At 40.4% G+C, this 20,691-nt stretch overlaps 1 protein-coding gene across 4 annotated transcripts; it reads right to left on the reverse strand.

Moving 5' to 3' along the window:
- Window positions 1–109: 109 nt before the first annotated feature.
- zzef1 (zinc finger, ZZ-type with EF hand domain 1) lies at window positions 110–20,672 on the reverse strand. Of its 4 annotated transcripts, none has more exons than XM_072446655.1 (54): window positions 20,117–20,672; window positions 19,290–19,434; window positions 19,011–19,205; window positions 18,698–18,881; window positions 18,420–18,619; window positions 18,125–18,335; window positions 17,938–18,048; window positions 17,572–17,750; window positions 17,365–17,463; window positions 17,195–17,286; window positions 16,966–17,111; window positions 16,793–16,898; window positions 16,445–16,663; window positions 16,181–16,272; window positions 15,900–16,105; window positions 15,695–15,828; window positions 15,549–15,619; window positions 15,366–15,480; window positions 15,080–15,245; window positions 14,857–14,978; window positions 14,662–14,784; window positions 14,405–14,565; window positions 13,491–13,572; window positions 13,215–13,416; window positions 13,012–13,145; window positions 12,622–12,862; window positions 12,467–12,546; window positions 12,294–12,384; window positions 11,744–12,224; window positions 11,506–11,670; window positions 11,312–11,431; window positions 11,061–11,222; window positions 10,862–10,994; window positions 10,648–10,786; window positions 10,394–10,559; window positions 10,053–10,315; window positions 9,794–9,966; window positions 9,475–9,664; window positions 8,655–8,812; window positions 8,296–8,573; window positions 8,034–8,208; window positions 7,834–7,966; window positions 7,545–7,759; window positions 7,153–7,461; window positions 6,969–7,069; window positions 6,750–6,885; window positions 6,162–6,521; window positions 5,945–6,088; window positions 4,949–5,117; window positions 4,778–4,876; window positions 4,535–4,700; window positions 4,086–4,236; window positions 2,973–3,044; window positions 110–1,939 (listed from the first exon to the last, which is right to left on the reverse strand). In XM_072446655.1, the coding sequence occupies exons 1-54, from the start codon at window positions 20,531–20,533 to the stop codon at window positions 1,859–1,861; spliced, it is 9,063 nt and encodes a 3,020-aa protein (XP_072302756.1). In that variant the 5' UTR covers window positions 20,534–20,672; the 3' UTR covers window positions 110–1,858. The 4 variants fall into 4 exon arrangements, with proteins under 4 accessions (XP_072302756.1, XP_072302755.1, XP_072302754.1 ...); XM_072446654.1 differs by having other exon boundaries at window positions 6,750–6,888; XM_072446653.1 differs by having other exon boundaries at window positions 10,394–10,562.
- Between the last annotated feature and the right edge of the window lie 19 nt (window positions 20,673–20,691).

The raw sequence follows: 20,691 nt of genomic DNA on the forward strand, positions 1-20,691 counted from the left end.
AGCAGCATCCATGGTTGTGTGACGCTTGTGTGAATGTGGGCAGTGGATACACGCCAATGCAGACTGAATAATGGCTACAACACAGAAACCCACATTAAAGAGCCAAAAATACTTTAAAGACATTTCTATTTTTATTCGAAATGGATCACCATTTAACCCCAAGCAGCACTTTCACGTCCAATTTGCCATGCATACAAAATCAGTGACCGTCATATAGTGACCAATAATTATATACTTGTACGGGTTGATATCAAAGTCTCTTTTCTGTGCAATTAATATTCACAGATATGTACATATAATCGGCCTGAAATACTAAGGACTGTCATGAAAAGAAACATTAAAAGTAAAAAGTTACAAAACCCTCAAAATAAACAATATATCATTAAAATAGAATAATTAATAATCCATTCACTAACATGAGTTAAATAATGATTGCTTCATTTTTAACTTTAGGCACATTGTAGATTCAATAAGTGAGGCGCAATGAAGCCTGACAAAGGCCATGGATCTGATGTTTGTGTAAACATAATCACAATCCTTCATTCAGCCCACATAAGACCACTTCAAAATAAAAGTCACTCATAAAATTAGTTCAATAAGAAGGTTTCCCTCTGCTCCACAGTCACAGTATTCACTGTCTGATATGTGATCAAGAGACCTGGCAGGAGCTGTTCAAAAGTGACGTGGCTCACAATGTTTGAATTCTTTGGCATAAATCGCCACTAACTGCTAATGAATGAACACAAAATCACACCAGAATCTTTTCAATAATGAGACTGCAAGCAAAAGCAACTCTTTAGATTTGTATTCTTAAGTTCATAAAAATATGCAACATAAAATTATTTACCTCTGACGCCTTTTTGTTTTCAAAATATTTGAAATAAATGTTTCATTATTACAATTTTTATAAAACAAAAAGATAAATTTGAGAATATGTTTTCACCAAATATAGATTATAAATTGTTTAGTGATTTGCTGTGCATTGTGCAATGTACAAAGCTCCATGAAGAGGTTTTGAGTTATGGTACTTTTTGGTTCAGTGACATTTGGGGACAGCTAGTTTTATGCAATGAAATGAGTCTAATGGATTTTAAGATGAACTGACATCATAACACGCTTTGTTATTAAGGTGCAGTGAAATTAGTTATTTTATAAATCAATTGGAACAATGTTTAATCACAGTTTTGCCCCTGTTGTATGCAAAAACTATGGCTATTGTTATATGTAAGGGTCACTCAGTGCAATATGCAGGTCAGTTTCTTCAGTTTGATGGTGAATTTGAACATAAATCTTAGATGCAGAGATAGATGCTTACAATACTTTGAAATGCACCTTGGCACAAAAGAAGATGTGCTGGGAAAGGAGCAAGTGAAGTGATTGAACAAACTAGTAGGTCAGAGCAGACTCCCCGTGACTAATGAAGCTTCACTGTCCTGGACAGTATTTTTAGGATGCTCGGCACATCCACCGGGACATTAAAGTGGCCAAGGTGACTGCAATCCACTATGTAATCTTGTGTGGCTTATGATTTGAAGAAAATAAGACCTGAACCAAAGGAATGCATCGACTTCCCATCTAAAGTTGTTGGTATGGGACACTTCTGCTGAATCAATCAAACTTCATGTTCCAGAGAATGCACATGCTGATATATTGGATTTATCTAAGGCAGAGGCTTTCTTTATTGATGTGGAATAGCTGTGGGTCCCCTTCAGAAGCTCAAGTCCAGATATAGAATTAGTCAGTGCAGAAGGGCCTGCCCAAAAGAGAAGTGGTCGATGATAAGGAGGTCACCCCTCCCACACATACACTTTTCTCTATCAGAAGGCGTCCACTCCACTTCACTTTCTGTGTGTCCTCTTCACGACGACATGTTGAGTAACTTTGTCGATTTATTAGGGTAATTGATTGCCAAGCTGATGGCAGCAATGTTCTTCAGAGCCTGCATGATATAAAAAGGGAATAAACTTAAATGTTCATTGCATTAACATATTTTGTTTTCTGAAACAAACCTGAAGACAATTTACTCATGACCGCACAATATAATTACTACTGTGCTGCTCTGCTTTAGATCCATGCTTTTTGGTTTCAACATGACACATATTAAATTACATTGCAACAAAACCACCCACATATTCTGACCACCTCAGCCGTGGGCACCTCTCCACTACCTCTCAGCTGCTACGGGCACGAAGAGCGTAGAGTGGTGGCATGCACACGCACACATGTACACACATACACGCACACACATGTACACGCACACACGTACACACACGTACACACACGTACACACACGTACACACACGTACACACACACACATACACACATACACACACATACACACACATACACACACATACACACACATACACACACATACACACACATACACACACATACACACACATACACACACACACACACACACACACTAATGGACCATAATTATGAAAAACATTAATACTGAGTGCAGCCTACATGTCCTCAAAAGAGAGGACGGGGTGTCAGGGGATAACTGGCTGTCAACAGCTTGGTGACTCATAGCAAATGACGAAGTTTTCTATAATAAAATGTAACTTCTACAAAACAACATCTCTCAAAGCTAAATGTGTATTTTTTTGTTTAGTTTAATATGGGATTGGTTGGTTGATAGACTAAACCTACTAGAATACAGTGTTAGTAATATGTATGCATGTAAATGTGTCCACGAGTAGTCATCTTATAGAACATTATCATTTTGGGGCCGTTTAAAATATCTTATATGTAATTCCATGTAGTTGCTCATTTAGTGGACTACAGATGGAAATGAGCTATTTAGCTACAATCTGGTATGGAACATCTTTGTTTTCTACGAGCGTAATGTCTCTGTACATCATCAATGAAACACAAATCTAATACAAGATCTGCCATAGAAAGTAACCAAGTCCTAACACACACTGCCCCTGAATAAAAATATATATAGTGTATGTCTTACCATGGCTGTATGATTGTGGAGCTGTTCATCGGTTGTCATTGCTAACAAGTACTCCTGCAGAACACCCTGAACCTGAAAGACAAAATAAAAGCAAACATGTTACCCCTCTTTTTGAAAAATACATTATAAGTAAAAGGTTACTTTGGAAGCCACACTGACTTTGACTTTGGCTGAAACTAGGCTGTAACTGTCCAAATAGTGCTGGAAACACAGACCAGGAGTCTGATAATGTTCCATTGCATCGCTTGTGTTTATACAGCAGCACATCCTAAGATCATTTGTACTGTGCTTTTGCCTGACACGCTGTATATACTGCACAAGAACAGTTTTTTTTCAAGAGCTGAGAGCTCATTGTCACCACAAACATGACTACTGCAAAGCTGTTGTTTCTAAGGCTCACTCTTTACTTTCAAATAGAAGAATACAAAGTCCAAAAACAATGCTTTGTCATAACTATGCTGCCTGAAATAAAGTAAACTAGCTCCATGTAATACTACAAGAACTGCTACTGCCCCCTAGTGGTTAGATATTGCCACTACATACAAAATACTCGATCAGAATAATGAGTGAAGAATAAACACTGGTAATGCTGTCAGACAGAGGGGGGAGGGGTCGACATTTGACCACATTCAAATTTCAAGACCATTCTGAGGGAAATCATGCAAACGTGAGAAACTGTGCCACCACTTCAAAGTGAAGGGAGCAGGTTGTGTCTGGCAGATGACAGGACGTCACTTTGGCCCCACGCCCAGAAGAGAACAGGTGGGCCCAGGAAAACATGTTCATCACACAGGCATGTTTGGAGAAGTGAATAGTGAATGCAAATGAAAACATTGCTCATATTAAGAGTCACTATTAATCATTTTGTATATTGTCATTATAAAAAGGATAGTATCTTTTGTTTTATTTGTCATTTATATAATCTTTCAGGATCCTTTCTTGTTTTATATTGATATTATATTGAGTATTCTAATATATACAATTGGTGGGTAGGGGTAAGCCACTTTCTTTGTAATAATAATGGTGGCCCGTTATTATTAGCTTTCAATATTTCCTTTCACAATGGTTGTTTTTGCAGTAGTTACTTGTGTGTAATGACAGGGTGTTACTCACAGTGGCCCGTGCTTCTGCGATGAAGAAGAGCTCAGTGAGGGCTCGATGAAGAGGCAACAGCACTGTGACCGAGGTGGGATCCTGACTCACGCTGTTCTCCATGGACATAAAGAGCTGCCATAGAGGTCGCAGCAAAGTGAGGTCACACGTTCTTAAGGGAAAAAGAAAGAGGAAAGTTAGTTTGATTCTATGCAAATATCTGGCTGCAAGCTTTCCCTCATTTCTTCCGTCACCGTCTGGACGTATTGTGTTTATGTAAATAGTATGTAAATGCAAGACAAAACTAAAAACTGTGTTATAAACTATTGCCAACAAGAACAATCAAACTGATTCAGATTGATTGATTGATTGCCTGTAGTTGTGCTAGTAACCTGTGACGTTCTAGTGACCGAAAGAGGAAAGTTGGCGAGAGATGAAAAATGCTGGATCTTGAAACTGAGGCTACTAACATTTGAGATTGACACTGGAGAAGACGGAGCAACAAGTGAACTGCTTTGAGGCGCGGGTTTCCGGTTTGTCGACACGCCACACCGACCTGCCACTCCCAGATGTCATTCAGTGGCAATTGACTAAGTACTTGCTCCTCGGCTAACATTTGCTTCAAAATCTCAAAACCTGAAAAGAGAGACCATTTTTAATCAATAGAATGTGTTTGAATTACTCTACACAGTTTCTATGTATGCTTTTTAAACCTGTTTGGAAGCGCCCTCTGTGACCTCCAGTGACGGTGAATTTGTAGCCCCACTCTGTGTTGCTCATGTCGGACATGAACCTATAGTAAAGGGTGTCACCTGAAGAACAAAATGAACCATAAAAATAGGGTCTTGGTAATCTTGAGAAGTAAAAGGTGTTTTTGCTCCTACCAGGGATTTCAAAGTCGGCCCATTTCTGTGGTGATCCACTGAAATTATGGACATCCTGGAGGAAATCAGTGCTGCTGGACATGATCAGCTCATCACAGCCCTCTTCTGTAAAGCAGCGTGAGTCGAACTTTATGGACAGGTAGATCGCTCCAGGGATGTGCACTTTATCCTGAGGAGTGATGGGAACAAGGGTATATTTGTATTATATTCCTGTTATAATAGCTATAAAATACATTTAAAATGGCAAAACGATAGAATTACAGAGAACAAAGAGTCGTATAATCCCTCATTTGTCCAGGAATGGTCCATGCTAGAAAAGGTTTAAAAGGCCATCTGAACAATCCAGAAGTCATTTTCAATCTGGAGAAATTAAAAATGACCTCCAGATAGCAGAGATAGTTATCAGGTCAGTGTCCTGATAACCATCTCTAAAACCGTTTCTACTAAAAAGAACAACGTATCAGTAAAAATAATAAAAGTTTATCATACAAAATAATGAAAATACAATGTATGTGTTAAGTAACATTACACATAGGACGTGAATATGTTTAAAAAGAAAAACAATGATAATAATTAAAAAAAAACACAGAAACGTAAGTTGCCCCATCCATAAAATGTTTGTTATGAAGTGCAAAGCAGTTTGAAGTCAAATATTGATTAAAAAAACAAAAACGTTGTGTGGATCATTCTTTTCTTACCAGTATGATCCAGATATATTTCTATTTTAGTAAAGATTGAACACCTGTTATTTAATATTCAAACTCTTATCTTGTCTGTTTGTCACATGATCAGTCAGATGACCATCTGGCATGTTTAAAACAGTTGTGCTTTCTACCATCTTCAGTAGAAAAGTCACATGTGGTATAAATAAAAAAGTGGGAGTATTAACTGCTGTGCAGATCCTTATTTTTAAGGACCTAGCATGCAGTTTTAATACATTTTGCATTACATTGTGCGTGTCTTTTTCTACATTGTTTTTAAATATTTTTCACAAACCTCAAAGTTGGTGTTGTTATCATATGGATGTTTTGATTCTCGGATCTGTACTGCCATACCGGGCTCTTCCATAAACTGACAGGCTGTCAGAGATAAACTACACAGCATACTCTGACTGCAGCCCTTTAGCACCCTCTGAAGAATCTGATAAAAATATAATAAAATAAATATTAACACGAGTACAAAGCTACCGAGCTACTGAGAAACCTTGTCAGACCTTCTCCCAAAGCGGCCTCTCCTCCAGCTGCATCAGCATGTCCAAGATGTATGTCATGTGAGAGGCACTGCTCAGCTCCAGGGCCTCCTCACTCAGGGGGGTCTCTGCGGGCCAGTCTGCCAGCAGAGAAGCCAGCACATGCCGGGCGTAGAGCGTGGCAATGGCCTGGTTGACCTTCACCAGGTACTGGCGAACAGCCCGATTGCTGCGCACATCCAGCTCTTTGTGCAACAGGGCAGAGCTTTTGGTCCGTCTCTGTTTGGCATAGCTCAGCTGCAAGTCACTCTCTGAGTTGGTGATAAGCTTCTGGGCCACTACATTGTTTTCCTCTGTGGCTTTTTCACAGTGACTGGGCTTTGACTGTAGAAACATCAAGCATCATAATCAAATGTTTGACATTAGAAGAACATATTTATTTAAAAAGTTCCTTTACTCCAGAGTGACTACTTTTTTCAAATCATTGCTTACAACAGAATTCATGGCTGAGGAAGTGTAATTACTGAGGAATACAGAAGATCTACTTCAGAGTGAACTACAGTAAGAAAACACAGGCTACATGCCATTTTATCTTTTACTAGAGAAACTCACCACACAGGACACTACAATCATGTCAGTATCTACAGCTTTGGTGTTCCTTTCTTCTGACCGAGGCCGTCTGAGAGGCTGCCACTTCTGAGCAAGAGTCCGAATTGTCTCATCTGTTTTTATTTCTTCTCCATCAAATCTGCTTGATTATATAAAATGGGGTGTTACAACTGTACTGCGTCTTAGAATACTAATAGTGACTATTTTGGTACTGTTACCAACCTTTTTTGAACCTCCAGGAAAAAGGAGTCTGTTCTTTTCATTTGTAACTCATACATTGCTCTGAGGATGGGGAGAGGGGCATTTAAGGCATCATGGGTGATCTGAGAATTCGACAAATGATGATGAGGAATGTTTTTACATGTTAGATTTGTTTATTCTTGATATTTATATATAGAATTTATACCTGAAAGCAAATCTTGGTCTCCTCATCAAGGCCTTCTAAGGGGTCTGGCTTGTTAATGTCTGTGTCGTCCGCGCAGCAGCTGGATTGGTCAGAGTCCTGCTCCTTATCCTGCTCTTTTTGGTCTCGATCAGGGTCCTGGGTCATAGAGTGGATTTCTCTTTTGGAGGAGTACAACATGATAGAAAGGATCTCCAAATCACGTAAAAGCCACAGTTTGCTGAAGCCTGTTCCCTTGCTGCACTTCCTGACCAGCAGCTGTGTCAGACCCGCCTGATGAATGGCTTTTTGAGCTTCCGCTACTCCATGTTTCTACACAAGATAATATAAACATTTAATATCATAATTAATCAATTTTATGAAAATATGTGAGTATTTGATCAATAATAAAATACCTTAAGGGTATTGTAGAGACCCTTGAGAGCCAAAGAGAGGACCCAGGATGCCTCAACAGCATTGGCAGAGGTGTTTTCTGGGGACACCTGCAGTAGATGGCTAATTATGGAGGTAAAATTGTTCAAATAATGAAGTGCATTTTTGAATCCCTCAGACTGTCCTGATAGGCCAGATGTTGTTGAATCTTGGGATTTAATTAGTTGGTAGTCCTTAACTACAAAAAAAGTGATTAATTTTAATCTTAAGAGTAAAATGTAAACAAACTGCATGCATTTTTAAACAACCAACCTGTTTTTCGTTTTCTTGTCTTGACATCAACCACTGCAGCATGATTCTTCTCTGTGAAGTGCTTGAGTAAGATCATGTTGTGTTGTTCATTTGCATTGTCAATAAACACTGTCTGCGTCCCAACGCACAGAACCTGAAAGAAAATACCAAATTATGTACATGTACATGTTGTACATGTTGTACATGTTGCTCTTACTAACCTCAGGGAAGCCCACCAATACCAACAGAGTGAAAAGATTAGTGCGTTTTAAAGAATTTGGCAGCTGTTGTATACAATGACCTGTGAAGGAAGCAATGACTGTGCTCCACTCAGATGAGGTGTTCAAACTGTGCAAAATATCTGCCACTGTGCAAGCCCAGTCCAGTCCAATTCGACTGCAAAAGAAATACGAAAACGACCACTGAAAAGTTGATAAAAAATAACCAAATATTTTTCCGTGCAGTAGAAAAAGCGGTTTGTACCTGTCTAAACAGACAGCGCCGAGGCTAAATAGAAGGTGAGTGGTCTTCCATCCTTGGCCGTCGGAACATGCATCTCTTTGAGGAAAAAGATCATATTTGTCAGCCATTGCCTCTGTTACGGCAGTGTCAGCCTGGACTGGAGTTATCCGGAGTAAGAGCTGCCCCAGCAGGCCTAAGGTAAGGTGGAAAGTCTCATTTAGAGAGCCAGCATTGGAAATGACTGTCCTGAAGAGCTGAGGCAGGATAGTGTCCAGACTTCGCAAAGAAACTGTACACTCCTGTGGAGACAAAACAAAAATTCAGTTGACCCCTAACATTTTTTCTTTGTCTATTGGACATGTTGAGATATTTGTACGTACTGGAGAAGCAGGAGGCAACATGGCTGCCAGAAGTCCAAGAATCCTCTCTTTGGAGCACTCAGAAAACACATGCTCCTGAAGGGGAACCTGGGGAAGCCTCTGGTCTTTTACCTTCAGAGAATCAGATTCAGGAGAAATGGCTGGTTCGGGGCCAGACTCTGAAAAGTGAACAAACATACATAAAAAAAAAAATTGTTTACTCAATCCACATGGTCCACGGCGCACCGTGGGGCGGGTGCTCCCTCACACGGGCCACTGCGCGCCGTGATCACAACGCACCGTGCGCACGGGCCGCGCACGGGCCGCGGTGCGCCGTGCTCCCCCGTACGCACTCCCCGTGATCCGCGCCTCACCCGCCGCCTAATGTTGGCCTAATGCTCGTTGCTGAGAGTTTTTTAGCATTTCAGAACAATTACTGCCACAACGATGTATTGAAGCTTCAAAGCAACAAAATACGAAATGTAGGTTCCCGTGTCCCCCGCATGTTCCCCCGCTCGCCTTTGCTACCAAAATAAAGGATAGCGGTGTACAAAAGGTCGATTGAAATGTCTTAAAATCGTGAGATTTAGTCTCCCGATCGGGTTGATAGAGACGTTTTCCGTCATTGACTGTTGAAGCCTGGACCCCTGGTGGTCACTCCGACTCAAAAAATGACAAAATTTTGATCTTTTTTTTTTTGCCTTCAAAGTAAAAAAAATAAGAATTTGCCTACCGTCCGACCCACTTGAAAAATGTTGACTCGGGTTACAGCAAACAGACAATTTATTTAGAGTAGCCTAACCCACAACATATTATTTAGAGTTTTTGTCTTAACACTTACGTCGAATGACCGGAGAGAGAGCATCTTCACTAGATACAGATGGTGTCTGGCTGAGGCTAGAAAAGTCCAAAGTGTCTTGAGCAACAAGCTTCCTTTTCTCACCCTCAACAGTGCTTGACAATCCCTCTCCAGAGGTATTTGGGATAGACGATATCTCCTTTGCTTTTTTTTCTTTTATAGATTGTTTGCTCTAAGAAACAAAGAAAGAAAATTAGCCGTTTCAAGGCAACAGTTGTTACTTGCCTGGCAATAAAATAAACTTCAAAAAAGGTTCTTGAGAAGACCTACCGGTAATTATACAACAGTCATTCCCACCTACCTTGTCTTTAGGAGATGTAGGGGAACATATTGCAGCTGTACTTTCAGCAAGAGAGGCTGTATCAGTGGTTGTCCTGAGCTCCTGAGATGATTCTGGAGAAACTAGGCAGGTTTCACTATCAGAACCTGATTCATTAGACAGTAACAGAGCGAGCAAAGCTGATGAATGCAGACCTGAAGACAAGAGAGTGGTTATTGTTTGCCATTGCTCTGTGCCATTGACCATTTATAAATGTACTTCACATAAATAACAATATTACCTTTTCCAGTCTGCCCTTTGAGCAAACAATCAGTGATGAGTTGGGAGCAGTGTGTCTGCAGAGCTGAGGCCAGATTCAGTCTGACTGTATCAAGACTTTCTCCCTCACACTGCTTCTGACTGCTCAAATCTGATGAGTAGAGAGCCAAAGCAGCAAACAACAGCCACGAATAGTTATGAATATAAGGCTGGATTAGACGATGGCGGTCACTGATCCGAATGGTCACCATTGGGTAAACTGTAATCCTATGGGTTGGCAGGTGGCTAGATATAAAAAAAGAAATGATCAAACCAAAGAATATGTTAAAAATGTAATTTTGTGAAAAATGTGTGATGAGTCACCTGTCAGGATATTTTTTGGCATTGTAACAACCAAAGCAGAGATCAAAATCTTCACAAACATTACAGTTGATCCGGCTGCCCACAATGAGGCCCTGACAATGGTCACAGGCATACTCCATGTTCACCATCTCATGGTCATCCTCATGTCCCTCTGGCTTAGCCCCACCTGCTTGGAAATAGTCAGTTTTGGGGTTCTCCACTGGATTTAAATGAACAAATATGTGATACAAATGTAATATAAAAAAGCAACTCACTTAGGAAGCATGTCTTACAGAGATCCATATCCATGCACTGAAGGCATCGATAACGGTGCCATGGTGCCATTCTCTCACAGCCGTCACAGGAGATCACCACATTGAGAAGATCACAATAGCGTGCTATAAACATGTGCATCTATAGGCCCAACAAATAATTATGTAAGCAGTTAATATGGTATATGGCTCAAAGTAGGTTTATTGATAATTATACCTTTCGTCTGTCCTCCATAGAGTCCTCTTCATCAATTTTATCATACCATTTCTCAAACATCCCATCCATACACTCATCCATCCATTCTTGATTCTTTTTGTAGTCTGCAATTTCATCTTCTTCTGTCCACTGACTGAAGAAAAAATGTTAGCTCTACAAAACACACTCTAAATCTGTGAAGTGTCTTGTTGGGCAATACCTGATGGCAATGTCATGAACACTTATGTTCTCCTGTGACATTGTGAGCAAGAGGTCAGGAAGCTTAACTGTTGAAAACAGAGACAGGTCCTGCACATCCCAGTTCATGTCAAGAAAGTGTAACAAGCAGGTTTGAACACAAGACAGCCCTGGAAGCAGAGCTCTGGAACAGAACAAAACATGAAAAAATTAACATTGAGAGTTCAGATAACTTTTTCTCATGAGTTTGAGTTCATCCTCAATTGTGCTTACTTTTCATTTAAGCTGTTGAAGCCTTGGACTGCCTCAACAAGCATAAGGACCAACTTATGATAGGAACGCCTCACATCCTCTCCCTGCTTCTGACCACTTTCTGACAACTGCGAAAAGTAACTGGCAAAACAGAAGAAAAAAAAAATGAATATGATGGACCTTCGAATAACTCCTCATATAACTCCAGTATGCACCTTGTGAAATCTTTCTGACAGGCTAAAAGCTCTTGGAGGAATAAGATGCAAGGAGGCTGGAAAAGATGTGGCTTCCCCAGGGAACGTAAGCACAGCTGGACCATCTCCAGGACGTTGCACACGCTCAAAGCTTGGGCTTTGTTTAGAGCCAAAGCATGCAATATGCTGCAAAAGAGAACGTCAGTGTAAAAAAGCAGCATTTTAAAAAATGGCCCATTGACTTCAAGCAAATAATTACCTAGCTGTTGTGAGAGCTTGGTCCTTTATAAAATTTAAAATGTGCTTAAGAATTGGATACTGATCCTTTACAGAAAGTGCCAAGCGAGGTTCTTCTATTGAACGGCAAGACAAGAGGCGCAAGCGTGCTCGACTGAAGGGAGCCTTGCGTGAAAAGGTGGATGGGGAAGTTGGCTCTCCAGGCTGAGAGGACAGGCTTTCTGTTGAGCCCCCATGGCCTCTCTTGTTTGAACCACAGGACGTTTGAGTCTGAAAGATTGGGGGACAGTTTTGTCCTTCTTTTGCCTTGCTGCCTTCTCCATCTGCTATTGACGAAGGTGCCTGTGGAGTGCTGGCCTGGAAATCACTTTCTGAAATGGAACTGGAGCGGACAAATGGAGCACCTCTGCCCTCTGCCCCTTTACAAGGCTCACTCTCCAGATATGGGACACCGCATGGAGGAAATCGGAACAGCAAGAGGCTCTTCTCAATACACATATTCGCTAGTGAGGGAGAAAAAATTAATACTTTAAGCTAGTAGTGCTAGTTATTGACAAAGCAAATTTTCTTACCAACTGTGTCAATTGTAACCTCTTCAGATCCAGCTTGTTTCTCATCGGGCACATTCATTTTTCCAACCAAGTATCTCTGTCTTATTTCCAGCTGTAGAAAACAAATGTTAACCATTGAATTGCTAAAAATAACAACATATGACAGAGCAGAGGATGATTTGGATGATGCTCACCATCCAAGTTCTAATGCTGTCTGCCAGCAAATACACATGTGCAAATTCTTCACTTAAATAAGACTTACATTCTTGGTTAACTACAAAAGAAAATACAGGAAAAAAGTTACACTCCAAACAAAATAAATATTTGTATGTTGTTCAGTGACTATTACCATAAGCTGTTAGGGCATGGTTGAGGGCTGGAGTGTGGTATACCATAGCTGCCCATATTGCATTAACAGCTTGGTCTGCTTTAGGACCAGATGCTACCTCATTTCTGATCAGCTGTTTTCTGCAGCATTGCATTAGCGTCTTCATTAATTCTGTTCTACCATCTGAAACTTCTTGGGAGGGGTTCCAACGAGCAAAGTCCTCCAAAAAGTTTAACAACTCCTCATGCGTCCATGTGCTTATCTGGGAAACAGATAAGAATCACAATTAGAACTGAACTTAAGACAAACTTTCTAAATCCACAAGGAAAATTACTTGGACTTTAGGCCGCACTTATACTTTACAAAGATGATAGATGATAGAACATAGATGATGGTATAAATTGGCTGTACCTGTTCTGGTGGTGCTTTACTTGGATCACTGGCTCTTACTTCACACAAGCCATGTCGTAGAATTGGTTTCCATAATGGGGAAGACTGAACATGTGATACTTTACCAGGGGCTAGCTCCTTTATGCTGCGTATCTCTGAAAACAAGATATATAGCATATTAAGTTCAATGGAGTAGAAGCACAAATAAGGGAGTTAAATCTTACCATAGGGTGATTTTAAGCCTAAAGTTCTTGATGCAAAACGTCCCATAAGGCGTGCGACGAGCAGCTCCAAATCTGACATCCAGGAGATGGTGATATCGGGAAGACCTAAAGCTGTGACATTGAACTTGTAGCCCCACTCATTATTACTGCTGTCAGAGTGGAAAAGAAACTGCAGCTGAGGGCCAGCATCAAACGTGACTTTCTGAATAGAAGAGAAAATCATGTTCAGTTAGGAGACATGGTCAGAAGAAATGAATAGTTTAACTTTTCTCATACTTTTGGCCATTTCTCTGTTCCCACTTTCATGTCGTACCGAATTTTACCACCACGAGAATCTGTGAATTCCAGATAGTCATATCTGTGAAAATTTAAGAAGGTTAATATAAAGTACACCATCACATACAGTTCATAAATATTTGGACAATGACACAAGTTATTTAATCTGTATATCAAAACAATTTCAACACACATGGCTTTGAGTACAGACTCTCAGCTTTAATTTTAATGTATTCACATCCAAATTGAAGATGGGGTTCAGCGCTAAAATATTACTGGTAAGTTGTTGTCATTGCTGATTTTTTTTTTTTTTTTAAAGAACCCAAAAAAATAATTAGATGTAACGTAGGAAATCTGCCTGAAACAGCACCAGAGGAGAAAACCCAAGAATTGTCACTTCAATCCAGGGGCACAAAAACTACTGGCACAAGTACTTTTTGAGCCACTGAAAAGAGATGTCTTAAAAAGTGACAAACCGTATCTAAAATGTAAATCTATAAAATCCTTTGTCGATAATATGGGCTGCATGCATAAAGCGTTCTTCACTTACGCACAGAAATTCTGCTGTTCTAGAATATAAAATTCTAATTCTTGCAAGATTGCAAGATAAACTGCAGATTTCTTGCCTATGGCCGATTACTTCTGACCCCCTGAAAAAGTGGCAACCCCGAAAAAATCTGTTGACTTTTTAAAAACTATTTCTTTATTTATACAAGTTAGCCTCTTGGGAGGGACCTGTAGACTTCCTCCAATTTGGACAGGAATATCTCAGTTAACAGACAACACTTATCAATTATAGAACTGTTGATTGAATAACAATTGATGCTCAAATAAAATAAAATCATAAAAAAATATAAATTGGGTCTCTGTCAAAATACTTATGGACCAAACTGTATATAAAATGTAAAAGTTACCTTTTCTCGGTTTCACAGCGTTCATCAAACTCCACCTCAAAAACAGTAGCACCAGGACAAGCGAAGATGGTGGTCTCATGACGGCTGTTTTCATAGTTGTGTGGGGACTCCATGTTCCATGTCCTCAGCACTACAGGCTGCTGAGGCTGCTGTGCACTCTCCTGATTACCAAAGAATATAGACATGTTTTCAAAACCCTGAATGTGTTAATAACCAATGTCATAGAACTAAAGATTGTAACTGGAAATACAGTAAACCTTGGAGAGGATGTCTCCGGAGTCTGTGGATAGACTTCTGAGGAGCTCCACGAGTGAGGAGAAACTCTTCAGGAGCACACTGTGGGGGATGTCCAGAGGACACAGCTCCAGGAGGAAGATCATCTGATGGAAAGCACCAAAAACTTTGTTAAAGTATTTCAACATTTATGCCCAGAATTACTACTTCTGACCTACCAGTTGTCTAAAGACAATGACCAGAATTGAGTGGTGTAGTTTGTCAGTAATTTCAGGACCTTTATACTTCTCAAGCATAGAATGAAGTACTGTCTTAATATTTCTCAAGAATTGTTCCACATCTATTCCAAAGACAAAATGAAATACAGAAGTACATATAAAAAATGAATTACTTATAGTTAAACCGCTTGAAAATATTAATCTATTTAAGAAAATATCTCACATTTTATGAGAATCTCCCTGGCAAGATCCATTGTAACTGGAGAATAAGCAATACCCTTGAGCTGCAGGTAGCACCAGGAGAGCATACTTCCCTGTAGAGCCCAGAATAAGGAGAGCATCACTGTTCTACTGCTGCTGCCACTCTCATCAGCCATTCTCATCTCACACTGTTAAGAGAACACAAATACACCATTAGTAACTTCATTTCACAAAGACACAAGTTTTCTCTAAAGCAAAATTATCCCATGATAATTAATAAATAATAAAAACAATCTATCAATCCTCACCTCTCTAGCTGCCACAAGGAGCAGGGTCTCCATCACTGATAGAATGGGCTTTATGTCAAAGTCTGCAGGTGCACCTTTGGGTGGCAGCATCAGCAGACCACTAGGATCTTGATCACTAAATGCAAATAAGAAATGTGTTATCAAAAGCTGCTACTTGAATATTTAAAGTCAAAAAGTTGTTACCTGAAGTAATTACAAAGTGACTCAAATGTTACTTTGACGGACTCAGGCTGATCTTCTTCTGTTATGTTTTTCTTAAGAGAAACGAGAAGAAATTCCCATAAATGATAGAAAAAGAAGAAAGTAGAATGAATTATAAAGAGACTGACCATCATGTGGAAGAGTTTTTCCCTTCGAACGCTTTTGTCAGGGAAGAAAACAGGTGCTCCGTTCAGGATGGCCTTCACTGCTTCTTTGTGCAAAGCTTTGTTCATCAAAGTATCGTCCTCTGGACCATCAACAACTGTAGAACCACATAAGTTACATTATTTAAAAACGTTTTCCCCATCAGTCAATCAAACATTTCTTAGTTACTTTTGCAGAGGTGAGTATACAGTTCTTGAACAGCCTTTACTGTGTCAGACTCTACACTGCAGGACGTGGAAGCACAGGCAGCCTCGTCATTTGCCTTTTTGGCTTCATCCGAGGCCTGGGACTGAAGTGGATTGGGCAACATGGGGAAACAGTTTTGCATCAACTGTAGGAGAAGAACTCTTGCCTTCATCACCTCATCGTCATTGCTAAGAGAGAAAAAAGATGCTGAAATACATGCTGAACGGGATTGCAACTTTTTAATTAGATGAACCGAGACTCACATCTCCCTGAGTTTACTGTAGAATTCCCAGAAGACATTCAAGCTAAGATCGCCAAAGCTGAGCATATACTTCTGTTTGAAATTAGAGGTATCCTGTAACAATACGTGTAACAAGTGAACACTTTTTCACCGTTTTAAGAATATTATTAAAACACCAACAATTGCAGCTTTGTGTAGTTAATGTACTAACATGAAAGCTCAAATACAAAATAGTATTTTTTAACTTTAATTCATGAATAACTTAATAAAACATAGTTGTGACTACCATGTCTTGTGTCAGCTGTTGTATGAAAAACAGTGTCTTGTTCAGAAGGCAAAGACCAGAGACAACATCATTGTCTGTATTCTCTCCCTCTGGACTGAGATGATCCAACTCAACAAGCCGTTCACCCTTGGGACACAGGTACCCACTGCAGCTGAGCGCCTGCACTCCCAGGCGTTCTGCAGTGTCCTGCCTGGTGCAGAGGAATTTAACCATCAAGAACTAAAGGGAAGCAAAAGGGGGAAATAAAAATAAATGATGTTGTTTTTTTTCTTAACCTAGCTACAGGTGGCAACATAACATAACATAATAAAATGAACACTGGGTTGTGTATCCAAGCCCAACAATTACCTTTGCAACACGACACTGCTGCAGTTTGATTTCTACATCATTCCAATCTTCCTCAAGGTCAAACCAACCAATGGGGTCCTCTTCAGACAGTTTAGCAACCTTCACACTGCAAAAGCAAAAACTATTACAGCTCATTCAAAAACATGGTGGAAATAAGTAGTGGGCATACTTACTGATTTTGAACAAACTCTTTGTAATCTTTGTATTCCCACGAGTCATACTTTTTAAATCTCTTGAAATGTTTTTCAGCATCAAAAGGGTCTTCATCCCTGTAGGCAAATACTAAACCGCATTTTGCTCCAATGGGTCCTTTTCGCACCTTAAAATATCAAACAAAATCTTGCTTAGTGATGGCTTTAGTTTCATATTAATAACCACACACAAAAAGACTAAAGAACTTACTTTGATTTTCATCTGAGTGACTTGAAAGTTGCTCTGGTCTTCTGTTGACAGGATTATGCTGGCTTTCCTCTTGCCATTTTCAGTAAGAAAACCTGGACATCAAACATGAAACAATCTGCTGAAGGCTTTTGACAATTAAACATATTAAAAACGAAACCGAACAGAGTTACCATCTCCTGTTGAATGCTCTGACAGCATGTTTTCTGGACCAGATTTTTCCTCTTTGCTCTTCACATCACATGCTTGTAAGTGCAACTGGAGATGCTTCCCTGTTGAAAAACATTACAATGATATAATGTACTGATATGACTGATATGGTATTGAAATGTTCTTGTTCAGTCATTTTAAATAACAGAAAATAAAGCTTATTTTATTACCATTACGGTAGAGAAGACGCAGTCTGACTGAGGCCATAGACGTGATGAGGGGTGTCGCCTTGTACTGTGTCTCCAAATGGTTGCTTATACAGGACAGAGCATGGAGGACTTTTGTGACGCTGCCTCTTGCCAGTGCAAAGGCCAAGAGGGTCAACTCTGCATCGGGACTCATACAATGACTACAAAAGCAAGAAATAAAAATTTTGATGACATCCTTGACAAATAACAGACCTGAAGCCTCTTGAAACAAACCATACTACCCCGACACAATAATTTGGTTCTAGTTTGTTTTTTGAAAGTGGTTATGTCAACAGTGCAGACAATAGCAGAGATACAAGTTTGCTGATATCACAATAAGGTCATTACTCTGCTATCCTTGAGAGGAATCCATCCACTTCCTCCAAGATGTTCAAAGAGAAGGGGAATTCAGCTGAAGACGGCGTTAAAGACAAGGGTGGCATGTGCCTCAAGGTTTTTCTAGAAAAACATATACATTATTGAATAAACTTATTTGACGACAAGATACCAGTAGAATTATGAAATTAATCTTTACTGCGTGCTCTGAAGAACCGTGTGGGCCAGAGCTGGGTTGGACTCCATAGAAGCAGTGACTAAAGAGGTGAGGAGAGATAGGTACCAGATGGCTGAAGCATCCGAAACAGACACCTCCTTACTCTTTGTAATCTGATATCCCAAAGTCTTCAATCCATGAATCCTTGTGTCACATCCATCACTCAGACAACGTTTAATATTTATTTGAATATCTAAATTTTGGTTAAAAAACAGGGATGCATGTGAAATTATTGAGACATGATCAAGATATGAAATTCTATCAGAGGATGACTCACATGGTTGTGTGATGTTGGCATTCTCCAAGAGGGCTACGTAGCCTGTAACGTTGCTTGGGATACGTATATCTTTTATCTCCTGCAATGAACGTCTGTTTTTTCCTACAGCCACAGAGACCAGCTGAGGCATATAGCTGTGGTCATTGGAGGCAACAGCAATGGCCAAGCGCCTCAAAACCACATCTGGTTTCATTTTTAATCTGAGAAAAGAGAAAAACGAGACTGTGATTCAATACCATTACTGAGTAAAAACGCAAGAAATCTCAAAATGTTCTTGCCTGATCCAGTGTGAACGAGCGCTCCCATCTGACTGCCAGAAAGATGACGTTTCACCATTTGTCATTTTGTATAAATCCGAAATATTAGATGATGCTTCAATAGTGCTGTAGCACTGAGTGACCACCTTGACCTTGTCTACATCCGGATCTCGGTTTAGCTCTGCTCTGTACTGGATGTCTAAATCTGAAATAAGCACAACAAATAATAACAGCCAATGTATGTATTGTGCACATGGAAACTGTTGACAGCTTTTGATCAAGCAAACCAACACATTACATTGTTATTATCATGTAAAGGTACTGATATTGATACCTTTCTCTTTCTGTAGAAGGAACTCCAAATAATCTTGGACCACAGTGGATCTCATGGTGCAGATGCTGTTGTAGCCCTCTAAGAGTGGAAAAGGGATGGCACTGCTGGGAATACGATTTCTGTGTAAGAATTTGAGAATCTTAGAGGCATGCGCTCCTAAGCGGTCTTTGGTCTTGGAGAAAATGTCGACAAAACCTACAAAGGAAAAAGGACACACATAGATAAGTAAAACATATTTGTGACTCATTTGGTTTTGCGTTCTTAAGTTAAAGATTATACCTGGAGTTAGTGAGCATGCCTGCAGTTGTCTAATTACATGACTCAGTTCTCCCTGCAGATTTGCACCGTTGGAGTTCTTTAAGGCTATCAGCATAGTTTCTACATCCACCACCCCATCTCCTTCAGCATCAAACTGACCAAAAGCCTGGGGACAGAGGCAGTGTGTTATCAAAATATCCATAAAACAATAGTATCGTGAGGGACTTCTCAGCAAACTGCAAATTGACACTGAGATGTGTGCAGTGATTCTTTTAAACAGTATCCATTCTTTATGAATTCATGAGTTATACACTTTTTAACCTACTGACTATTGCATTAAGGCTGGACTGAAATGTGATTACTTTGCAAGACAATTATATTCTGGTGTTAAGGAGGTTGTGAACACGAAATTCCAATGCATTTTTAATTCTACATAATCAAAACATACTTTATAGTAAACGTTTGACACCGGTTTTAAGGGATATTCATGTATAAGGGGCCCTGATACCTCTGAGTATCGGGATAGTATTGTACTGCGAAGTACGCAATACTCGACCAGCCCTAATAAACATACAGAAGGCTGTCCTGCAGTGAACAGACTGCATGGCCACATGCATCTATTCACGTGCAGGGATAAAAGCCAAACACACTGGCAACAAAGCAGTGTTGTCACTACAGCATGTCTAACAATGACAACTGGCCTTAGAGTATTTGTGACAACACCTAAAGGGTTTTGAAAAACACACACTGCTCAAACTTTATGAAATGTTCACATGGATGTTTTCAGGTATAAAGTAAATCTACACACAACAGGTGAGTTAGAGCACTGTTGCTTTTTCCATCTTTACCTCTTCACACTCTTCTCTCGGCGCATCTCTGCTTTCCAACATCTCACAAAACTGTTCCACATTGACAGACTCTTCTCCGCGGTTCAGCCGGTCTTCCAGCCAGCGCACAAGAACGCCTTCGTTCCCGGCCAAAACAGACTCCGGGATAGCAACTCCTGAATCGCTAATCCGAGCTGCAGCTTCCCTCAGTTTAACCTGTTCCAGGAGAGCCTCGGGACTGGGTGGTCCACCGGTGGGTACCGACGGGCCATTTGATCCTCTTCCGCTTCGCCCAGAACCAGTGCCTCCGCCGCCACCTCCAACACCGACGCCAGTGGCCGCAGAGGCCGGGCTGTCTTCCGCGAAACCCGGACTCTCCGTCTCTATGTCCTCCTCGTCACCACTGCCTCCCCCGCAGCCGCTCTCTGAGTTTCCCATTTTGATGTCGCCAGCCTACAGTGGCCCCTAAAATCTCTGCGGCCCTCAAGGTGTTACTTTTTGTACGAGTCTGATGATCACAGCCCTCTCTAACCTACTCCCGAGAGCTGTAGTCCAGCACTACCGCATTGACGTACAGAACGTCAACTTGCACAAGA

Source organism: Eucyclogobius newberryi, unplaced genomic scaffold (assembly GCF_026437365.1).
Source record: "Eucyclogobius newberryi isolate DKJ021-1_F unplaced genomic scaffold, fEucNew1.0.hap1 SCAF_15, whole genome shotgun sequence".
Taxonomy (NCBI): Eukaryota; Metazoa; Chordata; class Actinopteri; order Gobiiformes; family Gobiidae; genus Eucyclogobius; species Eucyclogobius newberryi.